Source organism: Colletotrichum jinshuiense, chromosome 9, assembly GCF_051148585.1.
Source record: "Colletotrichum jinshuiense chromosome 9, complete sequence".
NCBI lineage: Eukaryota > Fungi > Ascomycota > Sordariomycetes > Glomerellales > Glomerellaceae > Colletotrichum > Colletotrichum jinshuiense.
In genome coordinates, this window is record NC_139316.1 from 2,670,817 (window position 1) to 2,691,037 (window position 20,221).

General features: G+C 53.9%; 7 protein-coding genes across 7 annotated transcripts; 4 read left to right on the forward strand and 3 right to left on the reverse strand.

Moving 5' to 3' along the window:
* Positions 1-1,577: 1,577 nt before the first annotated feature.
* Positions 1,578-3,997, forward strand: EsH8_IX_000710 (uncharacterized protein; the record flags this gene model as incomplete). The annotated part of the gene is made up of 3 exons (XM_083267046.1): positions 1,578-1,885; positions 1,950-2,722; positions 2,781-3,997. The coding sequence occupies 3 exons, from the start codon at positions 1,578-1,580 to the stop codon at positions 3,995-3,997; spliced, it is 2,298 nt and encodes a 765-aa protein (XP_083130611.1).
* A 575-nt stretch (positions 3,998-4,572) lies between these two features.
* EsH8_IX_000711 (uncharacterized protein) lies at positions 4,573-5,790 on the reverse strand (the record flags this gene model as incomplete). Its single annotated transcript, XM_083267047.1, has 2 exons — positions 4,573-5,080; positions 5,132-5,790. 2 exons carry the CDS (start codon positions 5,788-5,790, stop codon positions 4,573-4,575), a joined length of 1,167 nt encoding a protein of 388 aa, XP_083130612.1.
* Positions 5,791-7,008: 1,218 nt separating this feature from the next.
* On the forward strand, positions 7,009-7,636 carry EsH8_IX_000712 (uncharacterized protein; the record flags this gene model as incomplete). Its single annotated transcript, XM_083267048.1, has 2 exons — positions 7,009-7,177; positions 7,233-7,636. 2 exons carry the CDS (start codon positions 7,009-7,011, stop codon positions 7,634-7,636), a joined length of 573 nt encoding a protein of 190 aa, XP_083130613.1.
* A 66-nt stretch (positions 7,637-7,702) lies between these two features.
* Positions 7,703-8,518, reverse strand: EsH8_IX_000713 (SDR family NAD(P)-dependent oxidoreductase; the record flags this gene model as incomplete). Its single annotated transcript, XM_083267049.1, has 2 exons — positions 7,703-8,013; positions 8,071-8,518. The coding sequence occupies 2 exons, from the start codon at positions 8,516-8,518 to the stop codon at positions 7,703-7,705; spliced, it is 759 nt and encodes a 252-aa protein (XP_083130614.1).
* A 1,068-nt stretch (positions 8,519-9,586) lies between these two features.
* On the forward strand, positions 9,587-12,275 carry EsH8_IX_000714 (uncharacterized protein; the record flags this gene model as incomplete). Its single annotated transcript, XM_083267050.1, has 4 exons — positions 9,587-9,751; positions 9,818-9,911; positions 9,978-11,939; positions 12,004-12,275. 4 exons carry the CDS (start codon positions 9,587-9,589, stop codon positions 12,273-12,275), a joined length of 2,493 nt encoding a protein of 830 aa, XP_083130615.1.
* Positions 12,276-14,130: 1,855 nt separating this feature from the next.
* EsH8_IX_000715 (RNA recognition motif domain-containing protein) lies at positions 14,131-15,426 on the forward strand (the record flags this gene model as incomplete). Its single annotated transcript, XM_083267051.1, has 5 exons — positions 14,131-14,182; positions 14,252-14,363; positions 14,441-14,793; positions 14,849-15,361; positions 15,416-15,426. The coding sequence occupies 5 exons, from the start codon at positions 14,131-14,133 to the stop codon at positions 15,424-15,426; spliced, it is 1,041 nt and encodes a 346-aa protein (XP_083130616.1).
* Positions 15,427-17,233: 1,807 nt separating this feature from the next.
* Positions 17,234-20,120, reverse strand: EsH8_IX_000716 (Sec39 domain-containing protein; the record flags this gene model as incomplete). Its single annotated transcript, XM_083267052.1, has 3 exons — positions 17,234-18,371; positions 18,427-18,583; positions 18,635-20,120. The coding sequence occupies 3 exons, from the start codon at positions 20,118-20,120 to the stop codon at positions 17,234-17,236; spliced, it is 2,781 nt and encodes a 926-aa protein (XP_083130617.1).
* Between the last annotated feature and the right edge of the window lie 101 nt (positions 20,121-20,221).

Genomic DNA, 20,221 nt, shown 5'->3' on the forward strand with positions numbered 1-20,221 from the left:
CCTTTTACCGGTGATCATGATACCGGCATTTCGATTCGGGGTATGAGCCTCGGCTGTTCTCAACTGACAGATACATAGACATCTTTAATCTACACTCGGCTCGTATGTTAGGCAATGTCGTCCGATCGCCGATTCAAGCTTTCTATCGCAGCCCCGGGGATCGAGAAAGCATTGGCTTCAAGTAGTGCTTTGGCATATCCAGCTAGATCGGGCTGATGGCATCGGCCCCAAACATTATAGCGGGTGGCATTACGCGCAAGCCAATTTGGAGATGGTTCTATGCTAGCTTAATGCCAAATGTTACTTGTCAGGCAGGGGGCGCCGTCGTTTGTCTGGATTGGGACTTTGAAGGAGGCCCGGGTGTCGACGGCGGCGGGGCCGACGCCGAATCGGTCGAAGCGCCGGCTTCAGGGAATTTGAAGGCCCCCACAGCCACAGGCATGCCTCAAGAGCATCGTGGCGTCCCATCGCTACCATCGGTACTACGCTTTATACAACGAAGCACGGATGGCACCCGAACTTCGTCTGCTGTCGCCCTCCGAGTCAGGGCGACGGGAGACGCAAGTACAGGTACAGCTACTATTGGCACAATCCTGTGCATGCCGCCAAGCTCGCTACATTGCGAAGCTGCTTCGATGCTAGGGAGCCGGCTCATGCTTCCCCGTCAAGCCGGTCATTTCCTGGCCACACATGGATGCTCATCCTGCTCTTATTAAGCAAAGCCATGATCAATCTTGGTCCCCCATTGAGATTGCGGTAATGCAGAGGACGGCTTCATCACTTCATAAATGCTTGAGGGCGGTGCAGTGTTTCTGGTTTTCGGACAGACCATTGAGCCAGGCCCAACCTATCAGCAATGCCTGGATTTGCTAGCAAACCAACAAAGGCAAGCCTGCAGCTAGATATGGCCTCCTTTCAGTTATTTGAAGTCTCTTGTACATAGTGTATCTAAGTGGCCCACAGCTATGCTCCACTCGGTTAGTAGTTGATCTTCACGCTCGGCCGAAAGTCAAATCGCATTATCCCACATGTTGTGACGACCTATCAAGCCATCTTGCCAAACTACTACTGCAACACAACCCTGTAAGTTTTCCCATTTTTTTGCGAGATACCAAAGCCGACATTGTCCGATCAGGTTGAGGAGCAGTGCACGGTTGAACGGGTACCTGGTACGGGGAGTTAGCTTATCCATCAGATGTGCCCGCTTGTGTTCTTCCCCTTGCCCGTCAATAATGCAATTGGTCCTCGGTCCTTACCCACACACCCTCGTTACTATACCTTCATCGATGCCGGGGCGGCTCTTTGACCATATTCCCGCTGTCGATATGGCGCCGTCCCGCCTCGGATAGAATGACGTTGTGAAAGACAATGGTTCGGACGCCGCGTGTCTATACTTCTTTGACATTTGGTGCCTGCTCCTGCTCCTCTCGCGATAATGTTCGTCAAACCCAGTATAAATCGCATCCCTTTCCCAGCTTGAGAAATGCTCCAACTATTTGCCCCAACTTCTTGTTCCCACTTTAGCCTGTGATTTTCGATCACACTACATCATAGTATTGTTCTGCCAGGAAACGCTCATGGCTCAGACTACTGCCAAAGCTGACCAACGCCAACACGGATACGGAGAACTTACCCAATCACACATGAACGGCTTCACTGCTCCAATTGCCATGTCCCTCAACAGCCAGCAACGAGCTGTGGATATGGATGAGTGTGGCGCTGATATCCCGGACATACCACTCAAGCGGCCAGCAAACCGTATACCATCGGACCTATCATTTAACCACACTCGGTTCGAAGAGGCCTGGGATGACGATGATAAAGACTGGACCGCGCATCTTGGACCCATCAACCCCAATGCTACGAACCCCAGGAAAAATATAAGGTGAGTGACGATCCAGGGCGTGAGTCTGCTCATGGGTATGAGTTATTACTGATTGTTCATGTAGCACTGTGCAGCCTCCTGAGATCCCTCCCAGGGGAAGAGTCAGATCCCCCGAACCCCTTCACGTACCAGAGAGGCACCCTTCCTCTAGTCCGCCAAGAAGCCCGAGAACACGTTCTTCGAGGTCCAGGGGCAACTCCACATCATCATCATCGTATCTTACAAATGCCACTTCGCTCCCAGCTCTGCAAACCAAGGGTGCGGGAGATGACGAGATACTCGAGCCCTTGGCCGAGGAGGAAGTCGAACCAGGCTCCTTTGACCTTGTGGTGCCATCTCACGGCGACAATGGACATTACTCTCTGGAGAACCGGTCAGAGCTCCTCTTCTCAAAAGAACACTTGAAGGCCATCTTTTGCGACCATGTTCTACTCCAACGGTTCACCGACTTTCTTCATTCCGTTCGCCCCAACTCACTACCTCTGTTGACATACTACTTGGACTGTTTGAAAGCGTTGCGCGCCATCGCATACGCAAATGCTATCACGGCTGGGTTAGATTCTCTACCAGACCATGAATTTTCGACAATCCAAACCGATAGCACGCTCAACATTTCGTTGAAAAAGAAGGCCGACGCTGCTTTTGACGTTCTCGTGCAAGAAGACCTTCCCGCCTACATTACACATGTTTGGATTCAGACAGTAACTGTATCAATCAAGAGGCGCATCACGGGCACACTTCCCGTTCAGTTGAGGGAGATGTCGGAGGGTTTAGCGGAAGTCTTCTGCTTGACTGATCCTTCAAGACACGACAACCCCATCGTTTTCGCCTCTGAAGGTACGCAACCCCATCGTTAAATGTGTATAAGTTCACATGAACTAACCATTGCTGGCAGAATTCCACCGGACAACGCAATACGGCATGAATTATGTCATCGGTCGAAATTGCCGGTTCCTCCAGGGACCCAAAACAAACCCCTCCAGCGTGAAAAGACTCCGTGAGAAGTTATTGGCTGGTAAAGAGCATTATGAGACGTTCCTCAACTACCGGCGAGACGGCTCACCCTTCATGAACCTGCTCATGGTAGCACCTCTTTACGACAGCCGCGGCACTGTCCGTTATTTCATTGGCGCTCAGGTCGACGTCTCGGGTCTCGCCAAAGAAAGCTCGGGCTTGGACGGGCTTCAAAGCCTGGTCGTCGAGAGGGAAGCCAATGCTACATTTAAAGATGTACAAGAGTCTGACGAAGAGGAAAAGGATGAGTTCCGGGATCTCAGCGAGATGTTCAACATGGCAGAACTCGAGACCGTCCGCAGACAGGGTGGGAACATGCACCGAGTACCACAGAACGAGTCTAGAGCAGCGTCATCGACAAACTGGAACAAGCCTCGTATTCTGATCCAGGACGAAAGCTCATCCGTTCAGCAATCTAATCCGGCAATACCGCTGACGAGCGGTAAGCTCTCGGGCGTTTACGAACACTACCTCCTTGTCCGCCCTTACCCTAGTCTTCGCATTCTCTTCGCCTCGCCATCCCTACGGTTGCCAGGAATTCTGCAGTCTAATTTCTTGGACCGAATAGGCGGCTCTAACCGAGTCCGTGAAGGCCTCACCAGTGCATTCGCAGATGGTCACGGTGTTACCGCCAAGGTTCGCTGGATCAGCAAGTCATGCAACGAGGGCAGAGTGCGCTGGATTCATTGTACCCCCCTTCTCGGCAGCAATGGCGCCGTGGGCGTCTGGATGGTTGTCCTCGTTGATGATGAGGCGGATGCTGGTGTGAAAAGGGGCAAGGAGGCACCCCCCGTCGACGGTCGCCTGCGGAGAGCCGGAGCTTTACAGTCACAGCAACACAGGCCTTCCATAGATGACAAGATGAGTCTATCGAGCTTCGCTGCCATGAACAGGGCACGTGACGAGGTTGGTGCCCCCGGAGACTTCGAGGTTGATGTCGAACGCCCTGCAAGTCGCTCCAGCCGCACAAGCCGCTCGAGTCGGCTAAGCCGAGGACCAGCCGGTACCTCCCGTCATCCTATTCCAGTTGGATTTGACGACCCCAATGGAGGGCAGCCCCGGCCTGCGTACACGGTACGGCTAGAGGAAGATTATTGATGACCAACCCTAACACAGAAATCCTCATGGCGGTGATGTGTTCAATGTACTTAATACCACGCACACTTCTGTATGTTACTGGGGTGTATTTCATAAATGGGATTGTAAGCGCAATAGAACTTGGGGTACAGAAGAAAAAGAAGAGCCCCGCACGCTTGACAACTTATGCGCTTTCTCCTCATATATACGCGGCACTGCATAAGAGAGGTTGACTTCATTACCTGTAGCATGAAGCAACAAGACGTACATTGCCAGGTCTAATAAGGCAAGCTGCCCACATCTCGTTCTGACCCTGGTTTCAGATTGAAGTTCGCAGTGAGCAACCAAAGACCTTTCTTCATATGGCGAGCTTCCCTTTCGCATCGTTGTCGTATTCATCAACTCGTGAAAATTCATATAGTCTAATAAGTGCGGGTGCTGGAAGTCGCCAAAGTGTCAGGTCTACCCAAAAACACCCGTTGATTCTATGCCGACCCAACTCCCACATTAGCCAATCTCGGAGGGGCGCGAGTGACCCGCCCAAAGATTCGTCACTTGCGGATGATAGCCAAACTAACAGCCTGCACGCAGTTCGTTTAGGCTTGAGCAGAGCCTGCTTGCTCTAATAGCCGGGCACGCCACCCATTGCAAACTTCTTCGAAACCGCCAACGACATCGCCGCATACTCCGGCACACTCGCGCTTTGCAAGCCTTTCGCTCCAGTTGCCTCGAGTCAACCACCGTTCGCCCTCCTCACGGAGCTCCTCTTCCCTCCTGATCTCGGCGACCAGCTCTTTGGCGCTCTTCAGGCGCCGCGTCGCCGTGGTAGTTGTTTGTCTAGACATATGGAGTGTATCTGAGAGATAATTAAGGCTCTGGACAAGATCCGTAGTTAGTGTGTGCAGGGCTGTCAAAGAGTCATAGGCTTTCGTTGTCGGCCGCGGCATCGATTCGGAGAGTTCGAGCAAAAGGGGTAGTAGTTCGTCAATCGTCTCCGAGTCCGGTGGAGGCACGAGTGGGGAGAGAAGTGGGAATGTAAGGTTATGTAGTTGACGGGTCTGGTGAGTTAGGTGTGTCGTGAGGGCCGAGTGGGCGGTAATGAGCCTGGACCAGTTAGCCAAGAACCAATACAGCGGGAAGCCGTTTAAGACGTACCTCGTAGCACTGCCTTCGACGCCAGCTTGCGACCCTAGGTCCCTCAAGCCCTCTGTCACGCGGTGAAAAACACCATCTGTAGGGCCTCCGTTGCTCTCAGTCCCTCTTCTCGCCAAAGATTCGACGGCGTCCATCTTGGCTACCAGACTGGGCAGCATGCCGGGGGAATCAAGATCAGACTCTGATCCATACTCGCTTCCGTCGTATTCGCTTCCAGTCCTTCGGTGCCCACGTTGTGCGAGTGGTGGTGGTCCCAGGTTCAGATTCTTTGCCTTGGTACCGGCCTCAGCCAGACTCGCAACATCAACGCCACTGTCCCGTGTTACCTCGGCGCCATCTCGTCCATCGGCCTCTTCAACACTAATGTTTGGCGTCCCGTTATCATCTTCGTAGTATTCACCCTCTTCCCCTGAATCGGAAAAGGCGTCAGCCAGCTCATCTGCGAGATTGCCCAGGCCGTTGCCGTCGTCCATGGCCCCACTAGCGTAAGAGATGTCTAGGGCGTCTTGGTTATTGAAGCTGCTTCTCAGAGGCGTTACGGGATCGTTGGCTGAGGACCTCGATTGCCGTCTATTTCGAGGAGACGAGTTGACGCTGTTGTATTGGTACGAGGCATCGATGCTCGAGGGGTGGCGCGAGTGTCCCGGAGTCTGCGGCATTGTAGCGAATGTTGGAGAGGAATGTGTCGGTCAGGCGGCGAAGGAGGTGTAGCGCAAGTCCGGTGATGCCGCCCCAGAGACTTAAAGACAGAAAAAACCCGGTTGATGACGCTCCACGACGTATGTGTGTTGGCAGTAAACAGTCAGGTTGGTGTGTAATGTTGTTGCTTGCTTGTCCCGGGTTTGCTGGTGCAGTAACAAACAACAGGGGTTATCGCATCAAATAGACGACAAGGAAGATCCAGGCGGAGGACACGGCAAGAGTGTGTAGAGATGGCCTGGTACTTGGAGGACAATGGTCGCGCAAAGGCGAATTTGAGCGGAGCGGAGGCTACTATTGGCGTCCCACGTAGGCCGTGGAGCCAGAGTGATGTGTCTGGCGGGCGAGCTTGAGGTTATTACTTCTCTTATTAATTTGAGAGCGGGCTGGTATAGGAGGACCGGCACCGGCGATCCAGTTAATGCAATTTGGCGAGCACAGCGGGCTCTGCTTTATTGTTGATCTGTCGCCCGATGGATGCTATGGTGTAAAAAGGTGCAATAAGGGCCCTTGTGCCTGTGCGTCACTCTCGGGATGCCTTGGAGACTGCTTGTGGGTGTGGGACGTCCGGACAAAGAGAACACCAGGTTGCTGTGGGAGGATGAGAAGAAGGGACTCGAGACGCTGCTCGCTGGATCGCCGGATTGGATGCAAGACACGCTGCGCTGCGCTGCTTCCTGCGTGGTGTTGCGTCTCAGGTACGCTGACCGCTGTGGTCCATATTTGGGGAGAGGGGGGGGAACCTGCCAACCCTCGTGGCTCGGTCCCTGCATCCGGCACTGAAATTACTTTTCGCCCGCTGTTATGTGTGCCTGACCGGTCGGAGCCTTATGTCAGCAATACCTCCCACTTCCCTCAGAAAGCGTGATGACCATTATCGTCCCTGCGCTGGGACGAAAAAAATAAAAGCATAAATTGAAATAACAAAATAACAAAATAAAAATAAAAGACATACACCGGTGCCCTGCGGAGCATCAATCCCCGAAATTCTGCTCTTAGCCCCATTTATTCATTTTCCCACCTTAAAGTAGATTGTCCAAGCCCCGTTGCAATCAGCACTTCTCTTCCGGCAGCCGAAGACAATCGATTTCCTGGCAGCGACCCCTCCCTCCCTCTCTTACCGCGCCGCTCTTCCCCCTCACGACTGATCACCGACCCCGTCTCCCGCTACGGCCACCATGGCCACCTTTCGCCGCTTCCGTCCCGACGATGTCAACAAATTCTCCAAGTGCAATCTCGACCCTTTAACCGAGACGTACGAGCTGGCCTTCTACCTACAATACCATGCCAAGTGGCCTTCCATGTTTCAGGTCTGTGAGGACATGAATGGAAACATTATTGGCTACAGTACGTCAAATGCCATGTATACGGGTCGCTCGACTTGTCTGACTTGATGCTTTAGTCATGGGCAAGCTCGAGTCATCGCCAGATGTATACAAATATTCCGAACATTACCTTCCGTGGCACGCTCACATCACTGCCTTGACCGTTGCGCCAGAAGCGCGGAGGCTCGGCATTGGCAAGATCCTGTGCGAACAGCTGGAGGCCGCCGCCGATGCCAACGACGCCTGGTTCATCGACCTTTTCGTCCGTACGAGCAATCACAAGGCTATAGCTTTCTACAAGAGCATGGGTTACAGCGTTTTCCGCGTGGTTAAGGATTATTACGGTGACCACGCCACGGACCCGACGCGCGATGGTGAGGATGCCTACGACATGAGGAAACCGATGAAGAGGGACACGAAACTCCAACACATAAGAGATGATGGTGAGAAGCATGAGGTTGATCCATCCGATGTTTGGTGATGCGCAACCAGCGCCGTTTCTAGCAAAACCCGCCTGCCCTTGCAGGTCTTGACAGACTGCGTTGGCTCAAAGCCACGCTCCATCGACTTGATAGACGCTCCCGCTCACAAAAGAACTCTCTGGGCTGAGCAGGAATGCGATAACGTTTCCGCACTCCTCGGCGGTGCCCTGGCGTTGGAATGCCGTTGGCTCGTCGAAGGCGGCGTCTGACGCGCGGTCGTGAAACTTCCATGCCTTCTCCATTAGCGGCGTGTAGATGGCGCCGGGGGCGACAGCGTTCACCCGGACTTCGCGGGCGCCGTTCTCGTTGGCCGCCGCTCGAGTGAGCCCGATCACACCATGCTTGCTGGCATCGTACGCACCATGCTTGGCGAATCCTATTGTATCATAGGGAGGTCAGACGAGCCCACAGGCAGTTGGGAGAGGCGGCATACCCTTGATACCATGAATCGAGGCCACATTGACAATGGAGCCACCGTTAACTATGTTTCTGAGTTCCGCCCTGAGACAATACATGCAGCCTGTCAAGTTGACGGCAATGATCTTGTGCCACTCTTCATCTTCGAGGTCTGCGACGGCCCGGATGCCATGGTGTTTGCCTATAACCCCGGCTACATTGGCCGCTCCGTCCAAACGGCCAAACTTCTTGACGATACCGTCTACCCAGCCCTCAACCTCGTCCTTGCTGGACACGTCGACCTTGGTCACCGAAAATGGCGCTTTTTGCCCCAAAAAGTAAGCCTCAGCCTCCTTCATGGCATCCGGGTCAATATCCGCAAGGCATACCGTGGCGCCTCGTTTTGAGATGATCTTTGCCGTCGCAAAGCCAATGCCGCTAGCGCCGCCAGTAATGGCATAGACCTTTCCGTCGAGAGATGACATGTTATCGGTGATTCAGGGATTATGTGACTGAGAAGATTGCGTTGGTGATGGCTGATCAACCTTCCACTCACTACTGGGGTCCTTGAGGGCGTGGGGAGGTTATTTGAGGCATCGCGAGGAATAACCCTCAAGTCTTGAAGGTGGAATAGTGTCCCGTCCTTCCGGCACCAACCTGCCGCCAATCAAATCACTTCTACGTCGGCTGGATCGTCTATGTTCGCATGTATTTGACCCGGCCCGACGTACGAGAGAGATTTGGCAAGTCCCCAGCCGGCCAGCGGAGGGCAGTTGAAAGTAGTATTTGTGTGGTAGAATACAAGGGACTCTCATTTCAGATGGTTGACACTTTTCCGAACCTTCCATCCAAACTTTGCGCATACTTGGGAACGCTCGAACTAATGGTAGTTCGACTTTCGTTTCTGAGGTTTACGAAGACGGGTTGACAGGGCCATCTACCCGCGTCTTGAACTCGGGGAAGCTCAACCCCGCACAGATCAACCCCGCCGTCCCCGCAAAACAGGGGCTCGTGGCGCGACACTTGGTGTGTGATTGGTGTCAATCGAGTCACGGCTGCTGCTCTGATTGGCCCCCAATTCCTTGACGGATGGGAATCCAGCCTTGTTTCTTCCTCCACCTGACCCGCTGTACCCGCAGTATTGACGTACATGCGCCGGTTCTGCTGCTTTACCTGTGACTACCTAGCACGGAGCTTCGACCCCAGATTTCTCCAACTGTTCCCGTGCCGTTCTAGTGTAGAGCTCCTGACGCTGCTCCCTAGTGGTCCTGGAGCTGGTGTAAAACAGAGCCGAGGAAAGCTTTTGTCTGAGCCCTCCTCCTGCGTTTCCTTACCTCGCCTCGCCACTTCTTCTTCCTGTTCTGTGTCAAACTGCTGCTGGTTCTATCTTGCACAGTTCATCTCGCACCGCAACTCTGCGCAAACACTCCCCGGTTCTTCACTTCGCCCTTGGCCTACTGTATAGTGTGATTCATCGCCTACTCCTTCGGTGACTGTCCCGCAAGTCGTTCCTGTCCGGTCGTGGAGCTGGTTCTTGGGATACTCTCCTTGCCATGCGCTTCTCCTCACTGCTGGCCGCCGCCGTGACGGCCAGCGCATCCTCTTTAACGCCTCCTGTTCTTCCTCTGATTGTTCGCAACCCATATCTCAGCACTTGGCTGGGCAATGCTCGCGATGCGCCATGGGAACATTGGCCCTATTTCTGGACCGGCTCCAGTGTAAGCGATCCTGCCCTGTCGTCGTCTCGATGTGTATGTTCTGGCTGACCTGAAGATCCCCGCCAGGTTGGCTTCTCCGTCATGGCCTCCGTGCCAGACTCCAACACTGTATATCCATTGCTTGGACGGCCACAGGACTCCTTGCCCCCATCCTCCAAGTGTGTTTGACCACTCCTCGTGCTGGTGCCGGTGATAAACTGACATCCCACCTGAAACTTTAACGTAGCTTTTCCGGCCTACTTGGGCGCCGCTTTTGACGCATCGACGACGAATCTGTCATACTCGATCCCCCCTCCCAAGGGATCTTCCGAGCCTGTAAAGGTCGTACTCTCGTTTCTGTCCCCTATCACGCCTACATCTACCTTCCGACAGTCAATCCCTGCTGCGTATTTGACTGTTTATGTCAAGGGCTCCTTCGATATCAACATTTACACCGATGTAAACGGCGAATGGGTTAGCGGTAACAGGGATAACAAGATTACCTGGGAGCTGAGCAAGCCGAAGGTTACGCAAGAGCAGAGTGCCACACTTAAGACCTGGAAGGTGGCCAGGCAATCGCAGCAGCTGCTCACCGAATTCGCTGATCATGCGGAATGGGGCACTCTCCATTTCACTGGTCCAGCCGATATCTACCATCAGTCTGGTACGTCCGGTATTTTACGCCAATACTTTGCAGCAAAAGGCTCCTTGAGAAATGAAGTCGATGGTTCATTTAGAAAGATCATGGACGATGAGCCCGTATTTGCATTTTCCAAATCATTTCATCTGGGCAACAGAACCGGCTCTGAATCGACATCGGAGGACAGCGTTCTCTTTACACTCGCCCTTGTTCAGGACCCCGTCGTTCAATTTGCGGCTGCCAGGGGACTCACACAAATGCGTCCATTGTGGTCCTTTTACTTTCCTACGCCGATTGAGCTTGTCCAGTACCATTACGATGATTTTGCGGCTGCCAACATGCTGGCCAGGAACTACTCAGATCAACTAGCTATTGATGCATTTGCCTCGGGCTCCCAAGATTACCAGGATATTGCCGCGCTCTCGGCTCGTCAGGTCCTAGGCGCAACCCAATTCTCTGGAACCCCGGACAGCCCCATCCTCTTTCTCAAGGAGATCTCCTCAAACGGAAACTTCCAGACGGTCGACGTTATCTTCCCCGCATTCCCTTTCTTCCTGTACACAAACCCCCGTTGGCTTGCGTACTTATTGGAGCCTCTACTGGAACACCAGCTAAGTGGACAGTACCCTAACGATTACAGTATGCATGATCTGGGTGCCCATTTCCCAAATGCCACTGGTCACCCAGATGGAAGAGACGAATATATGCCTGTGGAGGAGTGTGGAAACATGCTCATTATGGGTCTCGCTCTTGTGAATGCCTTCAAGTACGATACCCAGCCAGCATTTCTTCACGCCGTCGAGGGCCACGCGAGACCTCTGGAATTGTTTGACGTGAAGGTTACTGGTTCCCAGCCCTGGGCTCTCTCTGTGGACGCTTATGGTATTGACCATTCTTCCGTCGATGCTGCCATGAGGGGGTCTAAGGAGGCCGAGAAGTGGGTATCCAGATCCTACCAGCTCTGGACCAAATGGACAGGATATCTAGTCCGCGAATCACTCATCCCGGCGAACCAACTTTGCACGGATGACTTCGCCGGGTGGCTTGCGAACCAGACAAATCTGGCACTGAAGGGCATCATTGGTGTCAGGGCCATGGCCGAGATTGCCGATGTTCTGGGCAAGTCGGACGATTCCAAGTACTATACGGACATTGCGACAGACTACATTGACAAATGGCAAGGGTTTGGTATCTCTAGGGACGGTACTCACGCTAAACTGGCCTACACCTGGTACGGTTCCTGGACCAGCATTTACAACCTCTATGCAGACTCTTTGCTCTGCTTCCATTTGTCAGACCCAAATAAATCATCGCTGAGCGGACGCTTCACGGGGTGGGTTCAAAAGGCCATGGGCATCAAGGCCAAGTCAACCTTCATCCCGGACAGAGTGTACAGTATGCAGAGCAACTGGTACCACGCAGTGCTGCAGCATTACGGATTGCCGCTTGATAGTCGCCACCTTTACACAAAGAGCGACTGGGAGTTCTTCGCGGCTGCAGTGACGAGCAAGAAGACCCGGACAGAGATCCTTCAGAGCATTGCGACTTGGGTTAACGAGACAACAACGGGTAGGTTTCACCCTAGGTTTATAGACTTCCTAGAGTCAGTTTGTAGGCTAACGCGAGTGACAAGACCGACCATTTACCGATCTCTACGAGACAGAGGGCACGGGCGGGTGGCCTGGACCTCATTTCATGGCCAGACCAGTCGTTGGGGGGCACTTTGCCTTCCTGGCACTGGAGAGAGCATGCGGAGGAAAGGCAGTCGAGGGCCTGAGCTTTTTGGATGAGCCGGAAGCATTTGTCGAGGTGGATGTCCGCAAGGCTCTCGAGGCAGAGATATTGGGTATTGATGTCCTGGAGGCGGACCAAAGAGGTGAACAGGTGATGATGGAGGACTTGTGAGGCATTGACGCCCAGTTGGCCCCGAACAAAGAGTTTTGATCCTTTGAGGCTTAATCAAGGTTGTCGCAGTCAGTACAGAGGCGCGACTCGCGCAACAAGAACAACCAAAACATGGCATTTTGAGAGAGCCTGGTGGACAATCATGGTGTCCGATTTGCATGCACATGTGGAGCGCCATTCCAGATATAGCACCGACTTTATAGGACCACTATCCCTTTGACGACGAGCACCACACCTTTAAGCGTCTCGACAGCAGCAGGGAATTCGGCGAATAATGCTCAAGACCAGCTGCTTATATAACACAGTATGTTCAAGATCAGGGGCTTAGATAACGCCATGTATTCGTCACGCACTGACCAGCCAATTTCCCGCTGAAAGGTGTGTTGTCATCGTCAAGGGAATAATACTTTGGGTGACATCCGAGAACACTTGACTGAGTTGAAATGGTTCCCTATACCTATTCAGGGAGATAGGATGCTACTGGAGCAATCTTGAATGAAGTAAGGGATAGACGACAAAGACAGACAGACAGACAGATATGGGCCTTGGCCAACATGTTATGGTCCGTGCATCTTGTGGGGGTCACGAGCTTTGGTCTGGGTTCACTCACTCGATGTCGCCAAAAAATGATCTTGTCAAATCAGCAGGAGGCAGCACCGAGGAGGCGGCTTGCGTCAAGGGTGTTTCTCGTAAGGCGTCCAGACCATTTCTTCTATGTCTGTTCATAATACCGAGCATTCAACGGTGGCATTGATTGGCTCCCCTAATCTTGACTTCGCTTTCCATGGCGAAATGGGGGGGGATTGGGAAGGAAAAGAAAAAGGGACAAGGACCCCGCCAATGAGATGCCTGGACTGTGTTGCACATCTTGCATACACACACTGTAGCAACGCAGGGAAGGGAATTCAGTCACCCCAAGTTGGTACCCAGGCGGGTACACTTCCCAACTAGTAGTGTACTGTAGACTACACTACCTACGGTGTAGTACATATCATGGGACGGATACTGGCCTAGCTCCCATAGCAAGGCAGGACCAAGCAGGGCATCTGAGTGGCCAGTGGACCACAGGGAGAGGAGACAGGAACGCCAAGCTCGCTCACGCACGGCTACATCTTTCCCTTTTCTGCTCCCCCCCATCCCCTGTCACAGCCCGCCCCAGTCGCAGGCAATCCATCCATCCCATCAATCACAGCCTAGGGGATTTTTTATTTTTATTTGATTTTCGCCTCCTTTGCCCGCCCTACCTTCCTTCACTACCATCCATACGCCAGCGTCAGTGCCAGCACCCACGCCTGCCTGCTGCTCTTGCCTGTTCCGTCCGCCTCAACCTACGGATACATTACACTACTTTTGCCCCAGGCTGTCCACTCAGGTGCCCTGTCCACTACACCTACCCTGCCCTGCAACAGCACCAGCACCTGCACCAGGACCTGCACCTGCACCTGCACCTACCACGGTACCAGCACCAAAGGTACGCCGCAGACCTCTCTTTCTCCCTCTCCTGCTCGTCTTTACTTTCCAACATCCCTTCCTTCACATCACCTTCCTCACCTTCATCTCTATCACCTGGCATCTCCAAGCCGTCTCACTTCCTCAATTGATGCCCTTCGTCATCTAATCAATTGCCGACGATTGTAATAGTTTTCTTCCTCTTCCCTCTAGCCTCTCTACTTTTTCCTTGTTTCCCAAGGCCCTTCCCGCTGGGTCCCGATCCGCTTTCCATCCCTCCCTTCTGACCAATCCCCATCACAACAGAAGAGTCTGCGTCACCGGCATTCGCGTCGTTGGCCAATTCTCCCAACCATCAAACACCAAACCTGCCGACGAACAAATACCGCCGGCTCAAAACATCAACATGGCTACCACCTCTATGGATTACGAGGCCGCTAACGGCGACCGCTACGATGGTTCGTTCTACCTCGATACAAATCGCCATACTGATCCCGACTCGGCACTGACAGATATGCGCGATGCAGACGAGGCTCCTCGTTACGAGCGTGACAACCGTAGCGCCTCTCCCCGCCCTATGCGCGATGATGTCGATTCTGGACGTCGTCGCTCAGCCTCCCCTTCCGGCAACGGTGACCGGTAAGCAGTTCCCACCGCCATATTCAATCGTCGCTTGCTGTTTTCAATCGCTGACACGTTCTCCGCTTGCATTACAGTGGCGCCAAGGACGAGACTGGCTCCAAGGGTGGCGACGACGATGACGGCGCCATCAACCCTGGCTCCAACCTCTTCGTCACCGGCATCCACCCTCGCTTGACCGAGTCTGAGGTCACTCGTCTCTTCGAGAAGTACGGTGAGGTTGAAAAGTGCCAGATCATGCGTGACCCCCACACCAAGGAGTCCCGTGGTTTCGGCTTCGTCAAGATGGTCACCTCTGGTCAGGCCGACGCTGCCAAGGAGGGCTTGCAGGGAGAGCAGATCGAGAGTCGCACCCTCAGCATTGAGAAGGCTCGTCGTGCTCGCCCTCGCACCCCTACCCCGGGCAAGTACTTTGGCCCCCCCAAGCGTGGTACGTTCTACCCATCCCGTTCTTAGAGTTCATCTACTCACACGACATCAATCAGAGGGACGTGGCGGTGGTCGTTTCGAGGAGCGCTCCTTTGACCGACGCAGAGGTGGCTACAGCGGTGGCGGTGGCGGCTACGGCGGTGGCGGCTACGGCGGCGGCCGTGATGACCCCTACCGCTACCGCGGCTACGAACGTCGCGGTGGCTACGAAGACCGTGGTGGTGGCTACGAGCGCGGCTACCGCGAGGAACGCGGGTATGACCGCAGCTACCGTGAAGACCGTGGTGGCGGTGCAGGCTACGAGAGACGCGAGCGCGACGACGGATACGCCGGCGGCGGCCGTGTCGACCGCTATGCTGGCGGTGCGCGCGAGGAACGCGGCGACCGCTATGCTCGTGGCACCGACGACCGTCGTGGTGGCGGCAGCAGTGGTGGTGCTGGATATGAGCGTGGTGAGCGCTACGACAGAACCGCTGACCGTGACGGAGCTCGTTCCCGCGATGCTCCTGCCGGCGGTGCAGCCTACACCGACGCTCCCGCCCGCTCGGAGGGCCGCGAGGCTTACGGAGGTTCGAGACTCCCATCGCCGTCCTATTAGGTATCTCTGAAGCTAACGCGCCTAGGTTCTCGCTGATTTCCACACTATTCTTTCATGCCGTTAACGCGCCCGGTTTGATGGCGACTGACGGATCATCCCTTTCATCTTTCATAGTGCGATCGATTACGGCGGATATCCCAAAAATTGCGTCTCGTGGAGTTTTTGTGCACTTCAACTAGTCTGGGATGGAAACACAAAATGGGATTTCGGCCTGCGTGGTTTACCGCTCCTTGACCCCAGCCTCTCGTTGACAAGAGCTGCATGCGAGTTACACCTGCCTCTCAATTGGCTTTTGTTTGTCGACTCGGGTCTTCTCCAGTCAACGAATTTCAGGCGGTCTCTTTGGTAGCTTTGGCAAACAATCAACACGGCAAAACGGCAGGCGTCGACAGGCTTTGGCCAGAGTGACAGTCACTTCCCCCTCGTGGATCAGCACTTTCGTTACACCACGTCGCGGGCCTGCGGCGGTCCACGATTGTTTCCCTCACGCAAACATTTTCCACCTTGTACCATTATCTATCACGTCCCGCTTCGGGTCGAGTCGAGTTTGAGACGGCTTCGCAAATCCGGCATGGCTCTTTCGATGCAAATCTCAGCATGATAAGACGTTGACCAACAATGCAACATGAATGACAACCGCGTCCCTAAATACAACTTAACCGTAACTGTGCCGCCTGAACGCCAATACTCAACTTTCCAGTCGTAAATGAAACGCCTCCTTCTCGCCATTTTACACCCACTGCCCCTCTAGTCGTCGCCCTTGCACAAACTAGCGACGAGGGATACAACGAAGTCGTGGTTCATTGTTGCTTCGCTTCTACGAGCTGACTGCAACGCGTTGCTAGGTTGTGTTTCCAGGCATTGTAGGCCTGATTGACGAACGGCACCCAAACTGTTCAGAGGTACATTCCCCCAATACCGCTGGGCAAAACTAATGGTTCGGCGATGAGTAGCTTCCGGAGTGACATGGCCATCAGTTTGGGGGAGGGGTGTGACTTCAGGCACATCATCCTTGGCGCCTGCCTCCAACAAACTTCCAAGCCATCCCTGTCTACACTCGTGGGCATTGTTGAATGTTCGCAGGCATTGAGCTGGACTTGGTTTGAACTTTAGCCAGCCCACCTCCGCTCAATATCGCCTGGCTGTCTCGGTTTCAACGCGGTGTTCTTCGCTCGTTAGGTTGGGCTATCGACTTGAATCTGCACCGGGCCACCTGACAGGGCTGTTCCTCCCTCTGCAGCGAAGTCGTTCACAGGCGAAGTGGCCCGACAATTGACATTGCGAGGCTCTGGTTGGTACAACCCCAAGGTCTTGGGCGACGAAGAGCTAGATTTATGGCGGTCATCGCTCTTTAAAGCTTTGATGGACCTAACAGTAGACGCGCCCAATTTCATGTACCTATCTCGTTCGAGTAAGGTAGCACGCTGCGCCTAAGCAGTGCGCAGCCGCAACAATATAGTGAATTATCAAGCTGCGTCAACGGCCTCAATCCAAGATGCCATCCTGTCAAGTGGCAGTGATTGTGTCTTCCTCGTTTCAACGTGCGGTAAAGAACATGCGTGTGGATTGGACAGACGTGCTTGAAATTGAGTAACTAAGTAGCACAGTCATCGGGTCGAGAAGAACGAGAATTTGAGTTCGAGATTCTTAGCATTCACTACTGGGGGATCCTCTATAGGAAGCTTTTCAGTCCTAACGGCTCTACGCTCCTATGCTTGTTTGATATGAATGCCCCAGATTGATGCACTTGCCCACCATACCTAATAAATTTGGAAATCATTCATCATGCAGTCATTTCATGTGTCTACATCGTTGCATACGCACTCCTAGACGTGTCCTCGCATCACTCATCTCTGGCCGCATGGTTTTGGCTGGGTGCAGGTGCCCCAATAAGCCAGCCTACGCCCGAAGTCAAGGTTCCCATGGCAGCCTCCCGAAGCTGATCACGCTTCCTCGATTTGGGGTAATCATCGTGTTCATCGTGCATCTCTCCATCCCCGCCCGCCGGTGGTGCTGTAGTAAGGTCTGGGGCCTTGCCGCCAGCAGACTGCTGCAGCGTTGAAAGCGCCGCAAAGTTGCGCGATGCCGCGCGGGCTGTCGCGCGAGAGAGGTCAAACAGTGACATGGGCGCATCATCACCTGCCTTGCCTGTCGATGCCGCTGGCCGGGGCCTGGTGACTGATGACTTTTGGGCATGAGGCGCTGCGGGAGTTGCGTCGAATCCGCCGGGCATGCCGTGTGAGTGAAGGTCGGCGACGGCATCTAGGTCAGCCTCGCGAGCGGCCTGCTCCTTGACCGCCGAATCGAGCTGTTCCTCACAACGCCGAAACGTCTTGAGTATCTCCTGCAGTTGCGAAGGAGGGGCGATCCGGAGGGCCGTGGCGAGGCAGTCGATGCGTTGTTCCAGATGACGGATCTCGGGGTTCCCGCTGGCGTTGCCCAGATGCGTTGGGCGTACCGTTTTGGCGGTTCTAATGTACTGACCCGCTTGGAGCGCGGCCCTCCATGACCAGTCATCGTCTAGTTTCATCGTAACACTCGACCTTGAGTTATCAGTCCTGCCACTGAGTCGGTTGACGACGTAGGAGTACGCCGTCTCAAAATCATCTTCCTTCAAGGCCGCCTCGATGCACAGCGCGACGATGCGCTTTTCCGTGGCGTCGGTGTGGGCTTCCTCGTCCTCGACCACTTCGGTAGCAGCCGCCCCCTTTTTGCTTCGGTTTACCAGTCCGGCGTGAACCATGTTTGCTCCTATCTCTGAGAGATCCTGGATGCGTGTGTAGCTCTTTGAGTTCTGCTCCAGGACTTTGCCGATGATAGACACAGGGTCTGAATGGACGCGCAAAACGACAGGACTGAAGGGTTCGCCTTGTTTCAGTACCAGTCGGTAATTGCTGAGGGCATGTGTTGCCTTGAGTAGAGAATCGATCCGCAGTCGCTCTGGAAGAGACTTGGTGATAGTTTGGGGGAAAGAGTTGATGCTACTTAGGTGTCAGTTTGCCGATAGCAACAGACCAGGCTTGGACCTCCACATACATTTCATCACATTTTTTGAGGCCGCCCCTCGTCCGATTTGGGTTTGACGCGTTGTCGTATGCGTTCAGCGCAGCAGTGACGATGGTCTCTCGGATTGCTTGTACCGGCAGCGGCTTGTCAGTCACGTCTTCATACAATGATTTCGCTAGCGAGTATCCTGTTATGTTTTAGCTGAGCTGTTGATTAAAATTACTGCTCCATGACTTACGCGCACTGGACAGGAGTGCCTTCAGGATCTCGGTTTCGATGATCTCCGGCTTAACCTTGGCAAACACTCCCTTCACAAGACCATCTGGTGAGGCCGCAATGCCCCAATTCCGGAGCCAAAGGACTTCATTTCGTGCCCTGATCCAGCAGTTTTCGTCGCGGCTAGGAGCTTGCTCAGATATTGTGTGTATCAGTTTGATCACCTCGGCTCTCTGGTCACGTTCATCCTGGACGAATGCTAAATCTCCAGCCCTCTTGATTGTACAAGGAAGCCCGGACCGTGTCAGGATGAATGCGCTGAGGATAATAGCATGTAACAGATGCGTTGACTTTCTTGAGGGATTGGTGAGAGGGTTTGACTGCTTGAGAAGATCATCTCGCATAAACGCCGTGTTCTTGTGAGAGAGTATTCCGTCGCCTTCCAAATGTGGGACAGGGGATAGAGTATCTGCGCCTGAGCTCAAGGACAGCATATCGTCCTGTCCAAGCAGATCCATGACTTTTCTGAGCATTTGATGAGCTCCTTGAAGCGCATTCGGGGTGGCCTCGGGTACCAGATATGCACAAGCCATTATAGCCCGAGCATATCGGCGGTCGAGATACTGCTGCTGCTGCTCACTGAGCCAAACGTTATCGAAGTCACCCAAATCGACATCAACAGCACCTCCCCACTGCTCGACAGCGGCGACAGCTACTCTCCAAGAATTAGAGCTCTGTAACATGAGCCATTCAAGGAACCGTTCCCATCCCGGGCTGGACAGCCCAGAGGACTCTCCAGAAGTGCCACTTTCCTCTACCCGTTTCCATCGGGCGTTGCTGTGCAACCAAGGTACAAGTAGGCCTCTAAGGTCTCGCCCTATGAATACATAGTCCTCCTGGCGCACGCCCGTCTGGGACAGAAGGGCGCTTACGGCAGCACCGTCGGGTAGGCTCTGGAATTCGGCTAATGTGTATGGTATATCATCCGTCGGGTAATATTCGTAGGTTCTCCTCAGCAACGGCAATAGAGTCGAGACCATCCAAACGCGTATTGTGGGGGCATACTGCAGAAAGGGGCCAAGCAATTCGGGTAGTTGGGTGAGCAAACCAGCCTCCTCGTCGACGCGGTGAGCTCGACGGAGCAGAAACAGTGTAACTGGGTCGTCTTCGGTGTCGACAGGCGCATTTTCCCAAGCAAGAGGTAGCAGGTGAAGCTTGCGAACCTTTCTGGCAGCCTCCTCATCCGACAGATTCTCTACAATGTTATAATCGATATCGCCCGGTCCATGTTCAGCAAATTCGCCCGACGAGAGTTCTTCGACGAAAGAGACATAGTCGCTAGATCTGACCGTTTCGGGCAAGTAGGTCAGAAGTATGCGCAGAACAAGATCCTTGTGCAGGACGGTGGCATGCCGAGAGGTGAGAAAGGCTAAGCTGTCGATGTTGGCGCTGATAGTCATATGAACGGCCAGAAGCACCAGCTTCGGCGGGGAAATAACGAGGCTCATAGTGCGTGATTCCAGGGCATATCCGATAGAGCGCGCTGTTAGAGGGTTGACTTGATATCGTGGGCAACTAGGCCGGTCAGGGGAGGTATCGCGAGCGTTGG